This window comes from Leucopleurus acutus, assembly GCF_964270905.1.
Source record: "Leucopleurus acutus genome assembly, chromosome: 1".
Classification (NCBI taxonomy): domain Eukaryota; kingdom Metazoa; phylum Chordata; class Mammalia; order Artiodactyla; family Delphinidae; genus Leucopleurus; species Leucopleurus acutus.
In genome coordinates this window covers 179,971,816-179,997,097 of record NC_139142.1, presented here as the reverse complement: position 1 = coordinate 179,997,097, position 25,282 = coordinate 179,971,816, and the positions used below count along the sequence as shown (strand labels likewise).

The 25,282-nt window shown below is 44.0% G+C and overlaps 1 protein-coding gene across 1 annotated transcript in view; it reads left to right on the top strand.

The window, feature by feature from the left end:
* Window positions 1–12,912: 12,912 nt before the first annotated feature.
* ITIH5 (inter-alpha-trypsin inhibitor heavy chain 5) overlaps window positions 12,913–25,282 on the top strand; it is a gene marked incomplete at both ends in the record, with an annotated part of 71,705 nt that continues 59,335 nt past the window's right edge. The window contains 2 exons of the mRNA XM_082851079.1: window positions 12,913–13,002; window positions 22,047–22,091. Of these exons, the coding sequence (XP_082707205.1) occupies window positions 12,913–13,002; window positions 22,047–22,091 (135 nt within the window). The remainder of the gene's footprint in view (window positions 13,003–22,046; window positions 22,092–25,282) is intronic.

Here is a 25,282-nt window from a genome sequence, read left to right as displayed (position 1 = left end):
TACTGAAGCCCGTGCGCCTAGAGCCTGTGCTCTGCAACAAGAGAAGCCACCACAATGAGAAGCCCGCGCACCGCCATGAAGAGTAGCCCCCGCTCACCGCAATTAGAGAAAGCCAGTGGGGAGAAACAAAGACCCAACGCAGCCAAAAAATAAATAAATAAAAAATAAAACTCACAGAACTTGTTCAAATAAAATATACTTGAAGTACACTTGAATGAAACACTGGACAAAATTTCAGATGACAGGTTGTTGGAAAGAATGCCTAATATTCTGGTGGACAGATGGAGAATCCAAAGACATCTGGATAGGCCAAAATAAATTCCAGAAGCAGTGAAGACTCAGTGCGTTCACCAATGTAGACTCTACCTGGAATATTGCATTCAATTCTGAATGAAATTCAGAATTTGACTCTCTTCTCTGTGGCCTCCCCACGTGACCTGCACTTCTCCCTGGATGGCTGCGGGGCCTCCACAGGAGTATTCCTGGTGTGTGACAGTGGAAGCTGTAGATGGGTAAGGCCCGTCCATGGAAATTACGCAGTCACACTTCTGCTGCATTTTACTGGGTCAAGAGAGTCTCCAGGCTCCCCAGATTCAAGGGCAAGAATTCCACTCTGTAAACAGCAGGTTCATCATAATCAATGACCAATCACGTCACTTCTTTCACGGTCTTTCTGTGATTGGCCGCTAAGCGTCTGTTATTGGGTTCAAACACAGACAGCAAAGCATGTACTTGTGTTTCCTCCTTGTCTCCCGGTGATAAACCCATGTGACATTTTACAAACACGGATGATCGAAAGGGAGAATTGGCCCAAAAGATGAAAGTGCAGGAAGAAAATGAAAAGCAATCATGCTGGGAGTGGAATTTGGATTTGAACGTAAATGGAGTCACAACGAAAAGCTGACCCGGGGGATGTGGACACTCTAGCTGGGCAGCCACAGAAATTCTGTGAAGGTGAATTTATTGCATAAATGAGGAAAGCAGTTGTGATGGAAAGAAGGATGTCTTTTAGAGAAAGTGACACCGCCAAAAGAACACACTTAAAGGAACGCTTGGAGGTGTTTCACAGCACTGAAAGCTCAAAGGAAGAAATCTGGGAAGCGAACCCAAACTTATAAAGAGGTAGGGCAATTTCCCCAGGCATAGAGAAGATGCTCACTTAATGTCAGAAGTTACAGAGCGGGAAGAAGGCCAGCACTGTTCAACTACTATTGGTAAGTTTTTACCAAAAAGTAAACCACTTTCTCAATGTTTTTGATGTCTGAACTTATGGTGTATTCAATAAATACTAGTTTTACTCTTTTTAAATTTTCCTATGCATTTGTAACCAACAGTAAGAGAGTTTTTAAGGTTTTGACAAAAAAATTTTAAAGGTCAAGGAATAATCATCATTTTTCCCATTTATTATTCATTGGTTTGCACAGTATTAGCATCTAGGGTCATGTTTATGGTCTCACGTTGCAAAGGGAGGACCACCTCTGTGTGTGTGTAAATATGAAAATAAAAATAAATACACATACACATGCACACAATAGCTTGCTTTATGGTAAAAAATGGGGCCCCCCTGGAATGTTTTAGAACCATGAAGCGGGCCTCCGCCAGGGGCTACTCTGGGAGTTTATGGGGCCACCTTCTGGTTGTCTTAATGACTCTAAGGTGCTGCTAGCAATTGGTGGGTGAGGTCAAGAATAACAAGTGTCCTGCTTTGCACAGGACAGTGAAGGCCACAAGGCATCTGAATGACCCACCAGACATCTGTGTAAGTGAAAAGCATGTTTAAAATTATTTGGTCTTCCAACCTAATTCTATTTCACACGATAGTTTAAAAATGTTTTAATGTAATTGAATTTGTGGGAATGCAACTACTGTGCAAATTAATGAATGATTGTACTTTGAACCAAGAAGTTTGCACCATTTTGGAAAATAGCATCATCGATGACAAAGGTGATAATGGAATCTGTATCTTTTTTTTTTTCTGGTCAAACTTTTTTTTTAACATCTTTATTGGAGAATTGGTGCGTTAGTTTCTGCTTTATAACAAAGTGAATCAGTTATACATATACGTATGTCCCCATATCTCTTCCCTCTTGTGTCTCCCTCCCTCTCTCTCACCCTCCCTATCCCACCCCTCTAGGTGGTCACAAAGCACTGAGCTGATCTCTCTGTGCTATGCGGCTGCTTCCCACTAACTATCTAGTTTACGTTTGGTAGTGTATATATGTCCATGCCACTGTCTCACTTTGTCCCACCTTACCCTTCCCCCTCCCCATATCCTCAAGTCCATTCTCTAGTAGGTCTGCATCTTTACTCCCATCTTGCCCCTAGGTTCTTCTGATCATTTTTTTTTCTTTTTCTTTTTTTTTTTTAGATTCCATATATATGTTAGCATACGGTATTTGTTTTTCTCTTTCTGACTTACTTCACTCTGTATGACAGTCTCTAGCTCCACCCACCTCACAACAAAGAACTCAGTTTCGTTCCTTTTTGTGGCTGAGTAATATTCCATTGTATATGTGCCACACCTTCTTTATCCATTCATCTGTTGATGGACACTTAGGCTGCTTCCATGTCCTGGCTACTGTAAATAGAGCTGCAATGAATACTTTGGTACATGATTCTTTTTGAATTATGGTTTTCTCAGGGTATATGCCCAGTAGTGGGATTGCTGGGTCGTATGGTAGTTCTATTTTTAGTTTTTTAAGGAACCTCCATACTGTTCTCCATAGTGACTGTATCAATTTACATTCCCACCAACAGTGGAAGAGGGTTCCCTTTTCTCCACACCCTCTCCAGCATTTACTGTTTCTAGATTTTTTTGATGATGGCCATTCTGACCGGTGTGAGATGATATCTCATTGTAGTTTTGATTTGCATTTCTCTAATGATTAATGATGTTGAACATCCTCTCATGTGTTTGTTGGCAATCTGTATATCTTCTTTGGAGAAATGTCTATTTAGGTCTTCTGTCCATTTTCAGTAGGAAGCTGCTGTGCGAAATCAGGAAGAACAGTCTGGCAGAGTCTGGAAGAATGATTCTAGAGCGCCTGCTTACTGGGGAAAAGATTTTAGTTTAATTCGAAGTTTCTGTTTTTACCGCGATTCCTAAGTCTAACCAAAGCGGCTTTTGGAAGGTGTGGATCTGCAAATCTCAGCCGTAAATAACTGGAAATATTTTATATGTGTCTCCACTAGATGGCGCAAGGTGCTCACCTATTTTGAGGTGATCCAAAGGCCCTTGGGCAAAATAGGGACCCAGAACAGTAAAACACTGACCAGGCAGTGGGTGGATACCAACTCCTGTGTCATTCTAGAATAATCATAGGAGCTCTACTGTAGTGGCACTGCATTAGCACACGCCTAATATCACCAGTCAACCATGCAGTGTTCCCTCCAAAAACGCTGGCATCGCCACGTATTAAAATTATTGATTCTGACATACAACACATAAAATTCATGAATACCCAAGAGAGATTCACTTCTAAGTCTTATTCAGGAGCTGCACTTAGAAAACAGAAGATGTGGATAATTACTTATAGTAAACTAATCAGCCAGTCGAGCAAGGCACATTTACTGAATAGTGGAGTCCCACATACCCTTAACTCGACTGTCCTGTTGGTAACATCTCACATAATTATAGTACAAGATCAAAATCAGGGAAATTGTCATTGGTCCAATCCACAGCCTTAGATTTCACCAGTTTTATATGCACTTGTGTGTGTGTGTGTGTGTGTATGTGTGAAGGGGGGTCAGTTCTTTGCAATTATATCACGCATGTAGATGTGTGTAACGACCACCACAGTCGATACAGGACAGTTTCATCACCTCAAAGATGTCCCTTGAATTGTTACTCCTTTAGAGTTACACCCAATCCCTCCATCGCTCAGCCCTTCCCTGCATCCCTAAACCCTGGCAACCAGATGGGATGATGCACGTGCCAACATTAATGGGTGTATTAGTCAGCTCAGGCTGCTGTAACAAAATTCCACAGACTGGGGGCTTAAACAACAGACATTTATTTCTCAAGTTCTGAAGGCTGGAAGTCCAAGATCAAGGTGCTGGTGGATTCGGTTCCTGGTGAGAGCTCTCTTTCTGGCTTGAAGACAGCTGTCTTCCCACTGTGTCCTCATAGGGTGGAGAGAGAGACAGCTCTGGTATCTCCTCCTCTTCTTATTAGGAGGAGACCCCACCCTTATGACCTCATCTCACTCTAATCACCTCCCAAAGGCCCCACCTCCAAATACCATCACATTGGGGGTTAGGGCTCCAACATATGAATTTTAGGTGGACACAAACATTCGGTCTATAACACAGGTGATGACTGAGGACCAGTGGACCCTTCCTTATACCCCCAATCCATTCCCTAATGACTTGATGGAACTTAGGACCCATCCAACGGAGAGGAAGGAAGGCAAAGAACCCTAAATTGACTAAGAAAACAGTAATTTGATTTTTAAAAGACCCATATGGATGGTTTATCATGAACTGGCAAGAGTAAAGTTCGTTCTACACAGGAGGTTGGGAACTCAGTATGGAGAAAACCTTGAGATACAGGGTAAAAAGGATTACATATTTTGGTTCAGCAAGTCTGCACCTGTGAGATTCAAACCTGCCGCATGTGTTACAGAGACAAGAGAATTTCTCCTTCACCAGCCAGGCAGCAAGCCTGTGAGCACCGGAGAAAAAACTCGATGACAGCTCTGTTGTTAAGTCTTGATTTCAGAGAGTGCGATCTATCTCTTGGCATCAACCACAAACCCAACAATGTTTTGCTTTAGTCAAAACCCTTCCAAAGACACACCTGTGGCTTTCAGTGAAGTTCTCTGGACATCTCCCAACATCTGTCTGGAAAGGATCCAGCAGGTCATCAGGGAGAAAACTCACACTGTGGATGAACTCCAAGTTTCCATCTTCAGTGCCTGAGAGAGAAAGAAAAAGCCTGGTGGGGCATTCACGTTGGGCACTGAGGCAGGTTGAACTGATCCTCTGTCCCTGCTGTAGCATCAGCAAAGCCTCTGTGCTATTTCAAGTCTTCTGTGGTCCCTGGTTAAATCCCAGAAAACCAGGACACCTCTCGGGGCCCTAGGCATTCTTCCAGAAGATAAGATTAATTCCTAACTTTGCACTGAGCTTGTTCAGTGTTCAGTGAGCACTTCTACAGAAACAAACCATTGCTCAACGGACAAATATTTCTTCAGAATGATTTGCCCGGCTTTGAATTACTCTTTAACACAGATGCAGAAAAGTAAAGACAGCCATCCACAGCTAATGCCGAAGAGTGAGGAACTGGCTTTGATTTTTTGCGTGTGTGTGCATTTCAGGAAATAAGGCCAAATTCATGCTAGTTGTGCCTTCTGATGACCTCGGGAATAATAAAAATATATTACTACATATAATCCTTAAAATTTTTCAAGGGAAGGCGATGATTTTAGTCCGTATGTTTAGAGAAAGATGATAGTGATTTCTGAGAGCAGATTTTTTGGGGGGGATCTTTGAAGGGGCAAGGGTCTCCAGCATAGAAAAATAGAGGTAGGAGTGGGGAAAGTGACAGATTAGAACTCGCTTCTCTCACCATGAGAACTCAAGCCCATCAGGATCTAATCCTCTCAGAGAAGATTAAACATCGGATAGAATGTTATACTGCGGGTCAAATTCAGCTGTCTTTCCCCTGTTCTTTTAATTATAACTCTCACAAAGATGAATAAATAATAAAGAGAGATAACTGTGGGCTAAAAACATTTTCAGCCATTGAAAGTCAATATTCTGCTTTTTCTTGGAAAATATTCACCCCCAGAGAGGTAAACACTTTGTCTAAGGTCTTATGGCCATGCAGGCTGGTGTGGTAGAAATTCCCAATGAAAGGCACACCGTGAAGAGCAGGCCATTCTGAGTCTTCCTTACTGAGTCAATAAATATTTCTCAAGCTTGGAGGACATGCTGGGGGCTGATGAAGCATACGAAGATGAACAGAACACAGAGCCTGCCCTCCGCTGGGTCTTGGTTTAGTAAGGAAGACAGACGTGTAAACAAAGAGATGAGGTCTCTCCTAGAGGCGCAAATAGCACTCACCAACCTGATGAGTCAGTGGAATGCATTCCATGCAAAGCAAGGAAGAAAGACAGAACAAGGGAGTGTATAGGAAACCAGAGTCATTGAGTGTGTGTGGGGTGTGTGTGTGTGTGTGTGTGTGTGTGTGTGTGTGTGCGTGTGTCTGTGTTTCGGGGCGTACAGGTCCCTCCCATGTGTGCTACTGAGGTTAGCATTAACCCAACAAGCCCACGTGAGATCAAGTCTGATGTGAGAGAACCCTCAGGAGTCAGCTTTTCCATTATTATTGTTGTTTTTGTTGCAGCTACAATTTTAAATTAATTGATCAATTGAGTCCAAACAGGTAATATATTCACAGTGTTCAAAAGTAAAAAAATCAAATATTATGTGTAAGAACAAAATTCTTCCCTTCCTCTCCTGGATTCTGACCTGTTCCCACCCTCTCACCATCCTGCCTTCCCCAAACACGCTTCTTCTATGTCTATGTTTCCTAGAATTTCTCTATGCAAATACAAGGGATCATGAATACGCTTCCTTATCTTCTTCTTTTCTAACACTAAAGACGGCACACATTACACTTGCTCTTTTTTCTTAATTTTATAATATCTTGGGTATCTTCCTACAGCAACACAGAGGAAGCTGCCTCATCCTTTCTTCCAGCTTCATGATATCATGTTATATTTAACCAGACTCCTATTAATGAACGTTTGGATTCATTCCAGTTTCTGGGCATTACAAACAATGCTGTGATGAATAACTTTGTACCTACACCATTTTATATGTGAGCAGGTTTATTTGCAAGATAAATCCCCCAAAGTGGGACTGATGGGTCAAAGCGTAGATGGATGTCCAGATCTGGTAGAGACTGCTGCCACAGGGTTACATTTCTTTGGCTTTTCATTAGTGGGCCTACCACGTAAATCTATAGAGAGTTCTACATATATGTAACCGTAGACTGGCATCACAGTCACTTAGCCCAGATGAATCCTAGGTGGGGAGTCCACAGCGTGGGTGTCATTAAAAAGCATGTGTGTTCTTCTCAAGACTTGTCATTGCCAAGGAGGGGGTGGGTGGGGGAGGGGTGGATTGGGAGTTTGGGATTAGCAGATGCAAACTATCATATATAGAATGGATAAACAACGAGGTCCTACTGTATAGCACAGGGAACTATATTCAATATCCTGTGATAAACCATAATGGAAAAGAATATGAAAAAGACTGTAAATATATGTATAACTTTGCTGTACAATAGAAATTAACACACTGTAAATCAATTATACTTCAATAAAATAATTTTTTTTTTTTTTTTTCGGTACGCGGGCCTCTCACTGTCGTGGCCTCTCCCGTTGCGGAGCACAGGCTCCGGGCACGCAGGCTCAGCGGCCATGGCTCACGGGCCCAGCCGCTCCGCGGCATGTGGGATCTTCCCGGACCAGGGCACGAACACGTGTCCCCTGCACCGGCAGGCGGACTCTCAACCACTGCGCCACCAGGGAAGCCCTAAAATAAATTTTTTAAAAAGTATGTGTGCTCTTTCAAATGCATAATGCATCCCATGAAATGTTTATTGAGCCTAATTACACTGAGAGCTTTGGAGGCTGTGTAAATGTCTCTGTCAGATTCCTAAACAACATAACCTATCAAGACAGCATGTGGCAATGAGCCGTTTAATTTAACTTTAATGGTTTACTAAGAACACGTTACTTGATTTACAACTGGTTGCTCGCTTTCACCTGGCTGTACTGAAATGTCAAGTTGACTCGATCTGAAATTGTACTTTTTCCTTACATGAGAAGGTTAGACCACATGTTTACCAAGTAAAAATGTATTTTTTAAAAGTTTCATTAACATGAAAGGTTTATTCGAAAAAGCAAAAAATATATATATTTAACTACTCATTTTATAGTATTAATAATGGCAGCAAGTATGGGTCACTGAAACAGTAACAGTTTTTATAACATCTAGGTATACGGTACCGGTACCGTTTGTGGAGGGTGTGGGCGGGATTTCAGAATCATCTGGGAGATTTCCCAAATGGCAAGTTTTCCCTCCAACGCCTTCCTGAGGCTCTGGTTCACTGCCTCCTCCACTGCACCACCCCTGAGACATACTCTTCTCACCCAAGGACCCCCAGTGAGACACTAATAGGAGTGACAAAAACACTATCACTAATAGGAGTGACACTATCGCTAATAGGAGTGACAAGGACAGTTCTTTAAAAAAAATGAGCTTGAAAAAAATATACCATAATGCCTCCGTTTATTTATCTCCTTTTGCAAGGGGCTGGAGAAAACGTTGTCACGAGCCTGCACTGGTCTGCAGGTTTGCCCTTGGGGACTACTGAGATCTCCTTTCCCACCTGTTAGCTCAGGAACATTCTACAGGTAACTCCCCAAACTTGGACCTTTCCCCCAGCATTCTGTGTTCTTTTCCCCTATGTCAAAGCCTTTTCCACTCTTGGACCTTCTCCTTCTCCTGTCTCCTTAATGCCCTGTCGTCTCCACCTGGCTTTCAAGTCTGATTCACGCAAAGAATAATTTCCACTTCCTCCCCGAAGCCTTTTCTAATTATTCTAGACCACACTCACAATCTCACCCTCCTCTCCACTTAGCATCTCATCACTGAGCTCAAATTATGTTGTCTGTTAGTTCCACCTTCATATCTAAATGGTAAATTCTTCCAGGTTGTGGACTGTGTCTAAAACCCGTTATAACACAGCTAGCACAGGGCATCATAAAGCCAGAAACACATTCTTTCAACCATCCATCAAACGCACTGCATGTCGACTCTATTCCAGGCAGACTGGGAATATAAGAATGAGCATGAGACAATCCTTGCCCATGAGCAAATCAAGTCTAATTAGGGTCTCAAATCTTTAAGCAGATAATTAAAATAAAATATGATGTGTTACACTTTGTGAATAGTTGATAAATTCAGCAAATCATCAATCAGATCAAATTGGAAAACTGTATTCTCTGCTTCCAGTTTCACAAATCTTCTGTCTGGGTAAAACTCACTGTCTGTAAACTAGGTGAACAGTGGGTATAACTAGACTCCCAAGATATCAAGGGCTCCTGAGGAACCGTGGAGCCAAGGCCAAAATGAATCCGTTTCCTCCCCAGTCTTTTTGATTAAAAAAAAAAAGGCAAGTTGTAAGAAACTGTCAGGATTATGCAAAGTTGTCAGGGGTCCAGGAGAAACACAAGGCCATGTAAGTAGATAAAAAGGTGAGACCAGGGAGGTGAGAAAGAGCTGGCCCAGAAGAGAACAATGGCCTTGCAAACACTCAGAAAGGAACACAGACAAGGGAGGGACTGATGTGGGGGCCGGAGGAAGGGCTTGAATCTCAGAGCAGCTGGATAGAGGGACCAGGGGGTGACCCTCGGGGGTAAATTCAAGGGAGAAGAAAAGAGACCAAATGGACAGCCTGCCTTCCCTCTTCAGTCTCTGCCCTGGCTACGCTAGCTGGGCCCATCAATTGGTGGTCTCAAGTGGGGGACCAGGGGGAAGCCCCTAACTCTAATGAGTCTGATTCTAAAATTCTGGAATCCCTGGCCCATCCTTCAGTTACACAGGGGAGCCATTTCCTGGCAAGAGCCGGCACGGGGGCCTCTCCGACCGGCAGCTCGTCTTCGTTCTTGCACTACGAAGCCCTTGCTGCTGAGCCCTGGACCCAGATTCTGCCAATGAGCACCTGGGTCCTGGCTGGAGATTTGTGCCTAAATGGAGTGTGGGCCTGGTCCCTGACGTGTCTCCTTGGAAAAGTCAGGATAGGGTTTTGGCTTTGAGGTTCTAGAAGCTTTGTGGTCTCAAACTGCAAAGTCAGCAACTCCTGGCATCAAAGGACACATGCACGGGGATACCACAGCCCCTTTTGGGGGAGGACAGTTAATTTTTTTTATCCATATTTATAAGGTCAATATAAATCACTGTCTATGCTTATCAAGAGTTTTGTAAACCTTTCACAGGGTTCTTTTGGTTTTCTTGTGGGTTTTTTTGGCAGCGAGTCATGTGGGATCTTAGCCCTCTGACCAGGGATCTAACCTGCACCCCCTGCATTGCAAGGTAAAGTCTTAAACACTGGACCGCCAGGGAAGTCTCACTGTGTTTTATTTGTATCACACTACCTAGTTTTTAAAGATCATCCCTATCTGGTCGTGCAGATGCTCTGACATCACACAGAAGCCTAGGCTATTACAGTCTGCAAATACTAGGAAGTTTAGAAACTCTCTCAAGTCACATAGCTAGAAAGTGAATACAGCCCAGGCCTCCTCTGCCTCAGCACAGCCAGCTTGGCGGCAGGGGTGGGGGGCACCCTCAGGCCTCCAGTCTCCTAATTCCATTCATGGAATGCTTCTTCAATGCTAACTGTACCCTCAGCACAGTGTTACAAGTTGTGGAAGATGCTTGCCCTCAGGGAAGGTGGGATCCATTTGGTCAAAGGGGCCACAAAACAATGTAACAACCGCTAGCACCACAGCCTAGAGTACAATTGGAGAGTCCTACCAGATGAAGAAAATAAAACTATTCTCTTGACTGTTTGACCTCTGCTGAAACCAGTTGGGACAAATTGGGACCAAGAGCAGATATAAGGTCAAAAATAGAGTCCAGTAGGAGAGGGATGGTAGAGACAAAGACCGGGTCCCAGTCCTGTTGGAGGATTGATGGAAATAACAGTAGCTGTTACTGTTTCCTTTCAAATAACCCGGCTTTGTCCAAATTCAACTTTCAGTTCACCAGTAGGTATTTCCCTTTGGCGGCGAGGAGGTGGGGGGGCAATAGGCAAACCTTGATTCCAGATTTGGGGCTCTCCTCCTTAGTTTTAAAATGAGGAGGAGGGTAGGCAGGCTTTGTAGGCTGCAAAGTTTCTAAGTGCGCCTGGGATACATCTGTAACTCACGGTTAGTAAAGAACTAAAAATAAAAATCCTTTGACTTCCTTCTCCTTTACCAATGTTTTTGTTGCAGAAACTCAGCTGGACCAGCTACTGTCACTTCATGTTGGTGGCATTTTTTAAAAATTACTCAGAGGTTAGGCTATTAAATGTTCAACTGCTAATGACAATGATCTTCCTTTCATTTATTTCACCATAGCAACATTTCCCCCTCTCTTAATGTCATTGTTTAAACAATCAGCGTTTCAACAAGAGTAAATAAAATATTTTAAAAAGAGATCTCACCATAAGCTAACCCACCCACTGTTTTCATTTTTCCCTGCTTCTGATGTCCATGCATATGTATTTTTACCTAATTACACTCATACTCTCGATATGTCATGTGATCTGACTTTTTCCTTTAGATTATGCTGTAAACATTTTCCCTGTTTCCATAGACCTCGTGATTATTATTTAATAGCTGCATAACATTCCACAGGATGGACGTTCCATCATTTGAGTTAACCATTTCCTTGTTCTTGGCCACTGAGATTGATGCCAACTTCTATTACTCAGTGTATTGATTTAGATGCAATTTTTACAGAGACATAAAAAATGTCTTTGAGGTGCTTGTCTTTTGGAAGAGGAAACAAACAGCTCCAGCTCATTGTGTGTCTACCAGGTATAAAGATGGAGCCCAGGGCTTCCCTGGTGGCGCAGTGATTGAGAGTCCGCCTGCCGATGCAGGGAACACGGGTTCGTGCCCCGGTCCGGGAGGACCCCACATGCCGCGGAGCGGCTGGGCCCGTGAGCCATGGCCGCTGAGCCTGCGCGTCCGGAGCCTGTGCTCCGCAACGGGAGAGGCCGCAACAGTGAAAGGCCCGTGTACCGCAAAAAAAAAAAAAAAAAGATGGAGCCCAGACTCTAAAAGGCCAGTCAGTGGGTGAGTGGTTGCCAGATAATTATTCTATGACAGACAGAAACATCACCGATAGTTTGTAACTATGATAACAATGACATTCACTTTCATGATTAACAACCAAAAAATCAGAAATACTACGACATGGTGCCAATCCTAGCTTCCTCTTTTCTGTTCCTTTACGCCAGAGCCACATAAAATGGGACCACATTGCTAATGCCATTCTGCATTAGACTACAAATTAGCACCCCTTCATTGGGCCTGTGAGCGTCAGAGTTGGACGCCAAGGGGAATGCGCTGTTCTCTCAGAAGAAGGCAGAAGGTCTCTTGTTGCCTTTAGGCTGGCAGGTGGGGGAATGGTGGTGGTACATACAGTAGGTGAGGGGGTGGTATATATTAGCAGTGGGAGGTGGTACATATGGGGGGTATATATAGCAGGTGAACGGGTGGGCTGTGTACCGAGGGTCAGGCTGGCCCTTACCGTGTTCTCCTGCGACAGTAATGAAGTGAGTCCATGAAGAAGCGGGAGAGGAAGAGAGGGTCGGTCGGGGTCTTGGAGGTGGAGAGAGGTGCCACAGGCGCTGGGTGGAGAAGGGAGGCAAAGAAGCCGAGGGAGGGGCGGGGCTTATGGGTGGGGGGAAAAGGACAAGGGAGGGGGTATGAGCTGTGCGCTCTGGGCGTGGTGGGGTGGGGGGGTAACCGGTGTGGGTGCAGCGGCGCGGGGCAGGATGGGGGCGAGGCTCGCGGGAGTGCTGGGCCGGAGCCGGGGGTCTCGCGGGAGTGCAGGGTCGGAGGGGCGAGGGGGAGGGACCGAAGGGGCGGGGCCGGAGGGCGCGGAGGCGGGGCCGGGGAGGGTGCGCGGGGCGCGGGCGGGAGGTGCGCGGTGGGGCGGGGTCTGTGGTGGTGAGGGGTCCGGGCGGGGCGTGCGGGGGGCGGGGCCTGTGGGGCGCGGGGGCGGGGCCGCGCGCGTTCGCAGCCGCGAGCCCAGCGCTGCACCTCGCGCTGTACCCCGCGCTGTACCCCGCGCGTCCCGCCGCGTCCCGCCGCATTCCGGTGACACCGCCCCGGCCCTGCCATGCTCCCGCTTCTCGGGCTGTGCTTGGCCCTGCCGTTCTGCGCGGGGTCGTTGGAAGAGGTGCAGAGCTGGGGGGACACTTCGGAGCAAGTAAGTGGAGTTCGGGGGGCCCAAGGCGGGCCCCGGACGCGGGCTGCCGCCCTTTCCCACCGCCTGCTTCGGGCGCGTGGCTGCCGGACAGGATCCTGGACGCTAGAGAGGGAGGGTTCACCCCCATCTCCTGTCACATCTTTCCTCCACCTCCTCTCTGTCCCCAGCCTTCTGCTCGGGAACTTCCCCATCTACTGGTCCCTCGAGGAGAGCGTCTGGCTGGCGAAGTTTCTTGCAGAGTTGTGTCTGCCACTTCAAAGTCCTGCAGAACCAAATCTCCTTGGCTCCTGTTACCTGCGCGGGTTTCTGCTAGTTTTTTGTTGTTCATTTCTGAGCCAGAGCCCCAAGTTAACTACAGGATTCTTTAAGACTCGTGTGTGGGGTAGTGTGTTGTTGCTGTCGGTTCCTAGTTGTTCCAGAGAGAAAGCACATATAGGAAAAGTTCCAAACTCCTGGAAGCCTCTGCTTTTCCCATCTGAAAACCGGGAGAACACGACTTTCCATCAGGTTCTTATCAATGCTTTAGCAGTTTAAAGGTGGCCAGATGATGGGCAGAGGATCAAGAACCAAAGGGTCTCAGTTACCCTGGTTAATATTCTGTGTATCTGCCAGAGTTTTTTAAATGGCTTAACCTCACAGGTGAATGAATCCTGCAAATATGAAATCTCAGTACAATGCCCCATGGATAGGAAAGCTCTTTGAAGAGTATAAAACAGGTTGGAACAGTTTTCAAAGCACAGACCTTATAGGGAGAAATGGCTCTGTCCTGATTAAAGTAGACAGTGCATTTCTAAAGTAGACAGTGCATTTCTAAAGTAGACAGTGCATTTCTATGTCTCCTGGTGCTGTTTACACACACGTATTTAAATTGTTTAGCTGATAGCATGCTTTCACAGGATGGGAAGAAGAGATAAGCAAGTATACTTTGTGTCCCCTTTCCCAGCACCTTGGTTTAAAGAGCAGATCTGGAAAACAGAATCTACCTAAACATCCCGTAGTTACTTTCATGTTGACACTCCCTCAAGGATGTGCTTATCTGTGAAATGGAAGAAATGGTCATTCTCTTGTAGGACTATCAGGAGGAATAACCCATAAAAATTCCAGGAGGCTGTTCGGTGGAGGAGAAACATGCAGGCTTCGGATCCAGAGAGAAAGGCTGGTCTCTCCTTTGCCTTTTACAGCTGTATGGTCTGGACAAGCTGCTTACCTTCTCTGAGCCTTCCTTTACTGTCCATCACAGCATGGAACACACCTCCTCTTGAGCATACTTGTAAGGATCCAGCTGCTAGTTATGTAAAGGACCTGGTATACAGTGGGTGCTCAAGAAATGGTAGCTGTTTTGGTCAGTGGTTACGGGCATAGACTTGGTGCCTGGGCTGATTCCTGATTCTGGCACTTACCAGCTCTGTGACGCTGAGCAAGGTCCTGGGTGCTTCAATCTCCAGTTCTGTGAAAAGTGGGAGAGAACAGGGTGATGAGGATTGGATAGTTAATACACCTAAGGTGCAGGGAACGGTGTCAGCACTTAATGTTGGTGGCTGCTGTCAGGCTTGGGCAGCTGAAATGCTGAGGGTAGGAATTTAGGGTAAAGATCCTAAAACTTTTTTTAGGGGGCGGAGGGAGAAGAATGTGGGAAGCACTGAAACAAAGATTCTGTTTATGAGCTGGGAGGAGGGATTAAAGCTCTGACATCTGCAAGTCCAAGTAGGCTTAACACTGAACTTCCCTGAATAGAAGAACATAGGTTTAGCCCATTTTAGTGACTTCATGCATTCGTCAACTCACGGCACTATTTATTCATCTGGAAAATGACTAAATCAGAAAAGACTCCAAATATAAAGTTCTGTGAAAATTTGCGATTTTACCTTTGTATACTCTATTAAAAAAATTTGTGTGTGTGTATAAGATGTAGGATTTGAGAGCACAGGCTCCAGAACCAGACTTCCTGGGTTTGAATCCTGGCTCTGCAGTTACTGGGGAGTTAATTAACATCTATGAGCCCCTATTTACCCATCTTGAGAATGGGGATGATGAGATTACTTAATTAAAAGGATTTTGAAGATTAAAATAGTTAATGTACTTAGAACTTAGAATGGTGCCTGGCAATGCAGTTAGTGCTTTGGTCTCAATAATTATGGTCTTCAAAATTATATGTGAACAATTTTTTAAAATTTTATTTTTTATTCAAGTATAGTTGAATTACAATGTGTTCATCTCTGCTGTATAGCAAAGTGATTCAGTTATACATATATATATTTACATTCTTTTTCATATTCTTTTCCATTCTGGTTTATCACAGGATATTGAATATACTTCCCTGTGCTATACAGTAGGACCTTGTTATTTATCCTTTCTGTATATAATAGTTGGCGTCTGCTAATCCCTAACTCCCAATCCAGACCTCTCCCACCATCCCTCCCCCTTGGCGACCACCAGTCTATTCTCTATGTCCCTGATTCTCTTCTGTTTCATAGATAGGTTCATTTATGTCCAGTTTTAAATTCCACATATAAGTGATATCATATGGTATTTGGTGAACAATGTTTAAATTGCTTGTGTTGCAATTCTTGTGTTGCAGCTTGCCTATTAGCTTGTTATATACCTTTAATTGAAAATATTACTAATAATATCCTAGATTCAAGTCCCTTCCTCCCTCTCCACCTCATCTGTAAACAGTGTTACCCGTAGTGTAATAAACCCATTATCTGCAGTGGTTTTCAAACTTCATCTTGCAGAAAGACACTCAGGGGGCTCTTTCAACATTCAGATTCCTGTGCCCCACCCCCATCAATTTCCATCCACTAGGTTTGGGTGGGACCCAGATGATCCTGACGCAGGTGATGCATGGACCACACTTAGACTAATTCAGCTTTGAAAGAATCTTTCAGGAAATCAATATTAAAAAGCAAGACTCTTGTATAAAATCAGCCTGCTTTCAAATTGATATGGTTTCTTTTTTTTTTTAATATTTATTTATTTATTTTTGGCTGTGTCGTGCCTTCATTGTGGCTCGCGGGCTTCTCTGTAGTTGTGGCACGCGGGCTCGCGGGCTTAGTTGCCCAGCGGCATGCGGGATCTTGGTTCCCCAACCAGGAATCGAACCCGCGTCCCGTGCATTGGAAGGCGATTCTTAACCGCTGGACCACCAGGGAAGTCCCTCAAACTGACATGGTTTCTTTAACTAAGGATGGAGCTGTGTTCCCATTATTACAAAAGCAGTTTTTAATTTACAGAATAATAGTAGGCACCAAGTGTTGAGTGTCAGGGAGAGTTTGCTAGGAGCTCTATGTAGAAATAATAAGAAGCAGTAAAGTATATGGTTAAGAGCACCCCAAGTGGAACCAGACTGCCTGGGTTCAAATCTGGATCCCACCACTTACTGGCTGTGTGTACTTGGGCAAGTAACTTAACCTCTCTGGGTCTCCGTTTCCTCACCTGCAAGATGGCGTTGTTAATGGTTCCTACTTCATAGGCAGGGGTGGATCTAAGTTTTGAGAGAGGAGTCAAGTTTATATAATGGGCAAAGCCCTCTTAAAGAAAAATGCTAAATGCTAAAAGTGCTAAAATAAACATTTATTTAGAAGGATAAATAAATCACAGCAAATGACACATTTTGACAAACACTACGAATACCACTGTTTGTTAAGGGACCGTGCAAGTGAAGGATCCTGATGCTTACCTTTTATTAGCTTCTAAACAATAATAAACTATTAAATAAAAAGTAACAAACCCACTTCTGCTCCTGTTTGTTGTGAGGATAAAATGAGCTGATTCAGGCACAGCACTTACATATAGTAAGCACTCAGGTCCTATTAGCTATTTGGGTTATTTATGCACAGCCTGGTTGAATCTCTGCCACTGCAAGGAAGGCCTCAGCTAGCTTATGCTCCAGGGGAACCATGGAAGTCCACCCAGGGGAAGTGATGCACGCAAGTGATATTTCAGAGCCTAGATTAGAACCCAGGAGTGCTGAATGCCAAGCCGGGCTCTCAATGACACCTCCAAAGACCGCCACTTTCATATTTACAATGTAACGTAATTTGTTTAAACACGATTTTAATTTGTAGCTCCTGGCACATAGATTGTGTTCAGCGTAGGCTTCTGGTACCGCACGCACAGCGGTGATACATTTCTAATTCCCTGAATCGAGCATTTCTGCGGTTTTAAGTTTTATAGTCTCTCACTCAGAACCTTTGCATTTGGGAAAACAAAGAAAATCAAGACCAGTTTTGTTTTTTTCTTAACGCTTTGAAAAGGAAAGTCACGGAAAGATTCTGTGAGCTCCAGACCACTCGATAATGTCTCCTTTATGTGCACGGGTGTGATCGTTGCAATGGAGTCCTAAGGCTGGATGGGGAAGAAGGGTATTAACAGGAGAGATTCCAGAGATTTACTCACTCCCGAACCAGAGCCAGCCATATCTGGTTTCTTTGAGGGGGAGGTGGGGAGAAGGATGGGGGAGTCCCGCGAGCTGGGCGATGAGTCGTATGTGACTTAGTGTTCCTAACTAACGTTCTCCTAAAGTCCTGGATGCGCTAACATAAAGCATCCGTGCCCACGGTGCTGTCAGAGGTCCAGCTGGAGGTCCTGTAAGCTTTCTGTATCCAAGGAGCAGAGGGTCTGTTTAGGAAAATGGGGCCATAGGATGGAGACCTGAGCTTTCTTTGTGGGGTTGGGGGGTGGTCCCACCCTCCTCATTATCTTCCCACAAGCCAGATCCATTTCTCTTGTTTCTCACAGGTTAAAAGAAACAAGGTGACTTGCCTAAGGATAGTTGGTTTGGGTTTTGTTTTTGTTTTTCCAGCTGCCTGGAAAATTGTTTGGAATTTCAGCCCCCCAAAGAAGTTTCTTCTTCCATTGCTGAGGTTATGGGCCCCCCAAAGGGCAAGAGGTTCATAGCAGGACAACCTGCAGCAACATTTCTCCAAAGGAAGAGAACTTTTGAGAATTACCCAGACGGGATCCTCCCAGACTAACTGTCCTCGGTCCAGGTGATGGGTGGCAGCTCCCGTGCTTTGCAGCCTGTAGCCCTGGGTTTGGTGTCAGGTCCTGTATCAGATCTCTGAGGCAGCAGACTCCTGAGTTCCTGGCTCTTGGTTTCAGGTTTTCAGAATGCCCTCAGAAGATGGAGCCCAGCGGGTAGATACATTTCTGGCACAGAGCCCGCCAGGAACTCATGTCTTCAGCCGTTTGATGGTGTGTGGCTGAGGCTGGCCTAAGTACAGCCTGAGGGCATGAACCCTGCCTTTCTGTCCCTCTTTCAGTGCACGCGGGTCACTAAAGCATCCATCCGTAATGGGCATGTGTGTGTGTGTTCTACGTATTCACGATATCCCTCACCCTGGGTGGAATTAGGGTTCCCTCCTCTTCTCCTTTCCTGTGCTCTTTCCCATCTGTGGATTTTCTGGAACGCTTTCACGGTGCTTCTCTTCCCTCCCAATCCTGTTCCAACCCTGTGATCGATTCTGGCGGGAAAATACCATCTCTGTTATCCAAATTACGAACATGAAGCAGTGCCTGCTGTTTTCTACCTCTGGCTGGACTGTCCGATGACGGAGTAGATGGAGATTCCAGTCCTCCAGCTCTGACGGTGTTACCGCTACATTCTTTGTGCAGAGGCAGTCTTCAGCCACCCTTGCACATCCTGGTAGGGAATGTTGCTTGGTCCATGTGAGCTAAAGAGGCAGATTCTGAGCTTTTTCCCAGCATGCTTCCCGTATTGAACGGGATGCTCTGTAAATTTCCCTTCCCCTTTCATTCCACTCCAACAAACATCCTACACAACTACTTCTAGCCATCCCTCCATCGTAAAGCCTCTCACGGTCATCTGAGAACATAGTGAACTCTTCTTTTTTCCATTTCCTTTGTAAAAAATACCTCGTCTACTAAGTGTTCCTGAGTGTCCTTCTTTCCGGTTAGGTAGTATGGTCCTTGATGGCAAAGGTCATGGCTGGTATTTCGCAGTAAACACTGTGGTCTGGACATCTGATGCTGGAGAAGCAAGCTCAGCTCAGTAGGAGCAAAAAATCCTATTTGAGCCATCTCTTAAGTCTATTATCTGGTGGTCCATGCTCTGAGATTACTATTCATGGCAGCCCTTGACATTAAGCTGGAGTCGGTCACCCACCTGTCCTTAACCCACACTCCCAGGTTCTTACAAGGCAAGGGGAAAACTCTCGAACAATAAAAGGAATCAGGAATTCCTAACTAAAAACAATGCAGATGACTGCTGTCATTTCCACTTCTAATCCTAGCTGGTACCAGGAAGTTTTGATTCTGGTTCAGTCCGAGTCTAAATTTGGACTGAAGTGTAGCCATCGTGATCCCCTGAGAGGCCAGTCATCTCAAAAATGAGAAACCAGCCTCTCTTGTTCTCCTTAATGCTTGTTTATTTTCTTGGAAAACCTATTTTACAAAGGAGGAGACTTCAAAGAAATACTTCAGATCAACCGGAGAACATAATACCTGCGCAGGCCTGAGCTTCCCTTCTGACCAAGGCTATCTTAAGTGGTCCCCAGCCTATTCCACAATTTTAGGAAGGGAGAGGCCTGAGCTGAGCCTGCAGACCCGATGGAGACCTTGCCCAGGAAACTTATTCTGGGCCAGTTTCCTTGGGCGGTCCCAATCATCCCATGTCATTTTAGAAATAGAAACCAGTGTCCTCCTAGTCATTGTTTGGTTCTCATGGAGCCAGGGCCGAAGTCAACCTAAAACCCTGTACTAATTCTTTCTATTCCATGTTCTGTAGAATAGGAGACTCTACAATGGCTTATAATGGTAATGTACAGTAGCATTATCTATTTTCAGGAGGGATCAGGGAGAGGATAGTGGTTAAACCAGTTTCTGTTATACTTGGAGTTTACAAAATGGAAATATCTTTATTGTTTTTTTCCTATTTGGAAATGATACACAGTAATTTGTCCAAAACTGAGGTAGTCCAAAAAAGTTTAAAGAAGAAGAATTTAATCGCTCAAAGGTAACAGCCATTAGCATTTTGGGCACATTCTACACACGTAGACACTTATAAAAATGAGATCATGTTAAAGATAGCGTTTTGCTACCTGATTTAATCACTTAAAATATGGCTGAATGTATGAGTGAGGACAGGCCAGGCTGTACTGGCGTAACAACCCCCAAATCTCAGTGACTTAAATGACAAACGTTTGTTTCTTGCTTGTATGACTTGTCCATCTTGGATTGTCGGTGCAGCAAGTGTGATCTTGGGCTTGGTGGAGCAGTGACCGTATCAAACGTTGCTAATTACTATGCCGGTGAGAAAAGGCAGTTCTGGAGGACCTCACACCTGCGATCAAATCCTTGGCGCAGAAGTGACAGATGCCACTTAACATTCATAACTTATTGGCCAGAGCCAGTCCCGTGGCTCTGTCTTCCCACAAGGGGGCCAGGAAATGCAATCCTTCTGGCAGAGAGTTGGAGAAATATTTGGTGAACAGCACAGGAGTCTAGTAAAATTAACATTGATGTCAGTAAATATAGGCCCACAGTATTATTTTCAATAGCTATATTCTAATTAATCAATGTATCATAATATATTGAACCAAACCATTTTTAAAGGATATGTTAGGGTATTTCCAATGATTAGCAATTGTTTTAAAAGTTGCAAAGAATTTTTTTGTACATTCTTTTTTGTCCTATTGATTTTTCCCCCATATGATGCTTTTCTGAAACTAGGATTTCTAAATTGGAAGACGTGCATACTGGTGGAAATGTAAAATGTTGCAGCTGCTTTGAAAACTGGTTTATCTATTTCTTAAAAGTTAAATTTATCATATGATCCAGGAATTCCACTTGTGGGTATCTGCCTGAGGAAACTGAAAACATATGTCCAACACAAAGAACTCTATGTGAATGTTCATAGAGTTCAAGTTCCACATTATAAATAATAGCCAAAAAGTAGAAATAACCTAAACGTCCATCAACTGGCCAATGGATAAACAAAATGTGGTGTATCCACACAATGGAATATTATTCAGACGTAAGAAAGAACAAAGTGCTGATAAATGCTACAAGATTACGCTAAGTGAAAAAAGCCAGTAATAAATGACCACATATGGTATGATTCCATGTATATGAAATGCCCAGAATGAGTAAATCCATAGAGACAAAGTAGATTAGTGGTTGCCTGGGCCCAGGGCAAAGGCTGGGGTTGGGAGCCTTTCCGTTAGGACAATAAAAATGTTCTACATTGATTGTCGTGGTGATCGCACAACTCTGTGCATACACTAAAAAACATTGAATTGTTTTAAATGAATGAATTTTATTGTTTGTAAATTATACCTCATAAAGCTGTTGAAAAAGGCATGCATACAGTCTAAGCATATTTTCCAAGCCTGTGATGGACATTGTCAAACTGCCCTCCAGAAAGGCCGATTCATCACTCACAGCAGCGGTAGTTAACACTTCTGTTCTTTAAACAGTGATGTGTCATGAGAAATAATCAGCAACCAGCTAGGACTTTTAAATTAGTCCAGAGGGGCTGGTTAATTATTATATGATTTTTAAAAATAAGGATGTTATTACCGTCCCCTGCCCCTCCTCTGCATGTGGGAAAGTATAACAAATCATCCACAAAAAAACACAGTAAGAAAGTTCAAGGTAAGTTCAGTTTTGCTTCCAGAGTTTCCTGGAGTTTTGAGCAGAGTAAATGAGCCCATCAGAGTTGAGCTGACAGGTTTACTCGTTGTAGCAGACACAACAGCAAAGAGCCGATTTTCAAGCCAAAAATGAATGGAAACCGAAAACATATTCTAATGAACTCTGTCCTGGCCATTTCATCTGTCTTCCCCTAACAGATGTAAGAACCCTCAGGTGAGGAGGGGGTGTGACATCATGGGTTCAGCAGTCAGCCAGGTCTGAGAGGGATGAATTCTAATCCTGGCCTGGATGCTCCCTGGTTACAGGTCAAAACTGCTTTTCAGGATGGATAACCCTTTGCATGAATTTGAATTGGTTTTAACCCCACTCATGTAACTCACATGAGAATGACCTCACGATCATATTTCATGTCTCTTTTCTTCTTCTAGGTTGCACTCAGGGTCCCAAGGCAAGTCAGGCTGTTGCAAAGGCTGGTACGTATATTCACGTATATTCTCTTAAAAATCTGTTCCCCTTGCTATTCTGTGTAGTTTGAACCAGGCAATAACCATGTTCGCAGCTCCCCCAAAGCTTATAAATTGCATGTAGAAGAAATCGAACATGAAACAGTGTAGCTTCTGTAAGGCTTTCTTTTATAGGCTTTTATAAGGCTTTCTTTAAGTGGATTTTTTTTCTGAAAAGAGACCTAATTATTCCAGTAGAACCGTAAGGACAAAGTATGAAGTTTTCAAAGACCTTCTTAGAAAAAAGCCCAACACCTAAGTGAATCTTTACTTTTTTATGATGTTCTTACACAAGAAATAAAGGCTGTGTTGTGAAGTCAACAGCTAAAGCAAGCAAAGAATTCACATTTATAGATTAAAGCTTTGTGTAATGGAAGTTGGTCCAGGCTCTCAGTGCATGCTGGAGGTTTCCAGATGGAACTTGGGCAGATGTTCAGGATTCTAAGCATTTAACTGAAATGATCTCAGTCCTTCCTTCCCACTGTGTGTGCCGTGATCTATCAAAATGTGGGGACACGCCTTCAGGCTCTGAGGCTATGGATTTCTCTGTACATCCTCAGGAATGAGCCATTTACCCAAGGCCTCCGCACTCCTGGCTGGTGGTCGAGTCAAGGCTGGATTGACCATGACCAATGTCGCAATCATTACCATCTTTATTTGGACCAGGACTTTGTATTCTCATCGTTTTCTGCATGGCCTCTTCCTCCCCTCCCTTCTCCTATCCTCCCAATCCCGACTCCCCATACCCCAGGTTTGCTAACCTCATTGTCTCATGTTTTCGTTCATGTTCACATCATCATACACAGACATATGTGAACATAAACGGGTAAAGAATTGTGAAGAGTCTAGATTTTTCCCCTACTTACAAGCCAATAAGCTAGTCTGTTGCTGTTTCATGGATGCTGGCACAAAACAGGAGACTCCTGGGCCAGAGATGAAGGATGATTTATTACTCACAGTAAGAGCAGAAGTCAGAGTGGCAGGATTGGTGCCTTTCCTCCAGCTCAGTTCTCATGTAGTGATACAGAGAGGGCCAGGCAACACCTACACACGTGGTTGGTTTTATCACAAGAGAGGTACTGTATAGCACAGGGAACTCTACTCAGTACTCTATGATGACCTATGTGGGAAAAGAATCTAAAAAAGAGTGGGTATGTGTATAGGTATAACTGGTTCCCTTTGCTGTACAGCAGAAACGAGCACAGCATTGTGAATCAACCATACTCCAATAAATGTTAGTCAAAAAAAAAAAAGAGAGAGAAACGCTAAGCTTAGGGAACCTGCCTCTTTTGTAATGAGCACTAAGCCTGCCTGATCTTTGCCCTGGAGGGAGACATTCTCTTTATTATTCTGGACTTTAAGCCAACCTGCCCTTTGCTCTGAAGGGAAACCCCACCTCTCTCTTCCCAAGCTGTTCATTATACAAATATCCTGGAAAATGCAGTACGAAACAGAGGTAGCCAGTGCCTCTGCACAGAAAATGTGCAGAAATACCAGACTCATGGACAGTAGTCTCCCAGCAAGACATGGATACACATATTCATTCATTCAACAAGGTTTTTGTTTTGTTTTGTTTTGTTTTTGGCCAAGCCACGCGGCTTGTGAGATCTTAGTTCCCTGACCAGGGATTGAACCCGTTGCTGCTTGCAGTGAAAGCGCCGAGTCCTAACCACTGGACTGCCAGGGAATTCCCAAACAAGTATTATTTTGAATCCTACTATCTGCCCAGAGACGTTCAAGGCATTGGGAGTATAGCAATGAACGAAACAGGCAAAAGACCCTGTCTTTCATAGAGCTTGAATTCTAAAGTGGGGCAGCGATAGACACAGTCAATAAATAAATGGTTAAGTGTGTTAGGAATAGAGAAGATGCCATGAGAAAAACATCATGGCAGAGGCAGGTGGGGGACCCTCGTGTACATTGGCATGTATGAGAGTTCTCATATTTGCTTTCAGACAGTGGGACCATGTAACCACAGCTACTGTTCCCTGCATGCTGACCATGTGCCAGGCACTGTCCTGAGCGCCTCATGTGTCATAGCTCAACCAAATATAGAGACATTTTACAGATGAGAAAAACCGAGGTTCAGAGAGATTGAGCCCCTTGTCCAAGATTACACTTTCCGAAAGAGGTGGTTGAACCAGGATTTTGAGTCCCAGCAGTCTAGCTTCTGAGTCTGTGCTTGTCACTTATACACACAGCTGCCTCCTCACCTGATTGTATTTTTCTGTTTCTTATTATTTTCACTCAACAGTGCCTCACCTGGCCTGCCTCTATCCATTCTTTGAGATGGTGAAAAATATTACAGGTTGTTGGCACACGATGGTTTATCAAGCATTCTACTATTGATGAGCTTTCAATATTTTTCCAATTTTTTTGCCCCTGTAAATGCTTCTGCAAAACATTTTTTTTTCTATTATGTGGGTGCTTTTAATTCTGTGGCTGAGATTTTCAGTAAGAGGATTGCTGAGTCAGAGTGCACACACACTTTTAATTTTGATAGATGTAGTCAGACTACTTTTTGAATACACCTAGTACCTTATGTCTTAATTTCATTTCTATCAGCAGTGATGAATATGTACATTTCTGCCAGCAGTGCTATAATTACTCCTTTTGATTTGTCAGTCTCTTAGATTTAAAGTGATACCTCATTGTTCCTTTAATGTGCATTTCCCTGAGTCTGGACTTTTCCCCATATATTTATTGGCCATTCAGAGTCATTCTTCTGTGAAATTTTTTCTGCACCCATTTTTCTATTGTGTTTTTTTATCCCCTAATTGTCAGTATGTAGGAGATCTTTGTGTGCTCTCCATACTCTGTCTTCTGAATTGGAAGAGTTCTCCCCTAAATCTGTTACTTGTCTATTAACTTTGTATATAGTATAGTTGCTATATAAAAGCTTTAAGTTCCCGAGTAATAAATAAGTTTATCTCTTCTTTATACCCCTCAAGGTTTCATTCTTGGTTAAAAAGATTTCCTTGGCCCTTTGCCTTAGACTGTTTTACACAATCTCTTAAATTTTCTTAGAAATCTAGTAACATTAAAAGCCTCACTTTTATTGATGCATGTATTATAATGTTGTGATGTGGACTTGATTTACCCATCCAAACAGTACCAGAATGATCTTTCCAGCATAGGTCTGGTGCATCACTCTCTTTTGC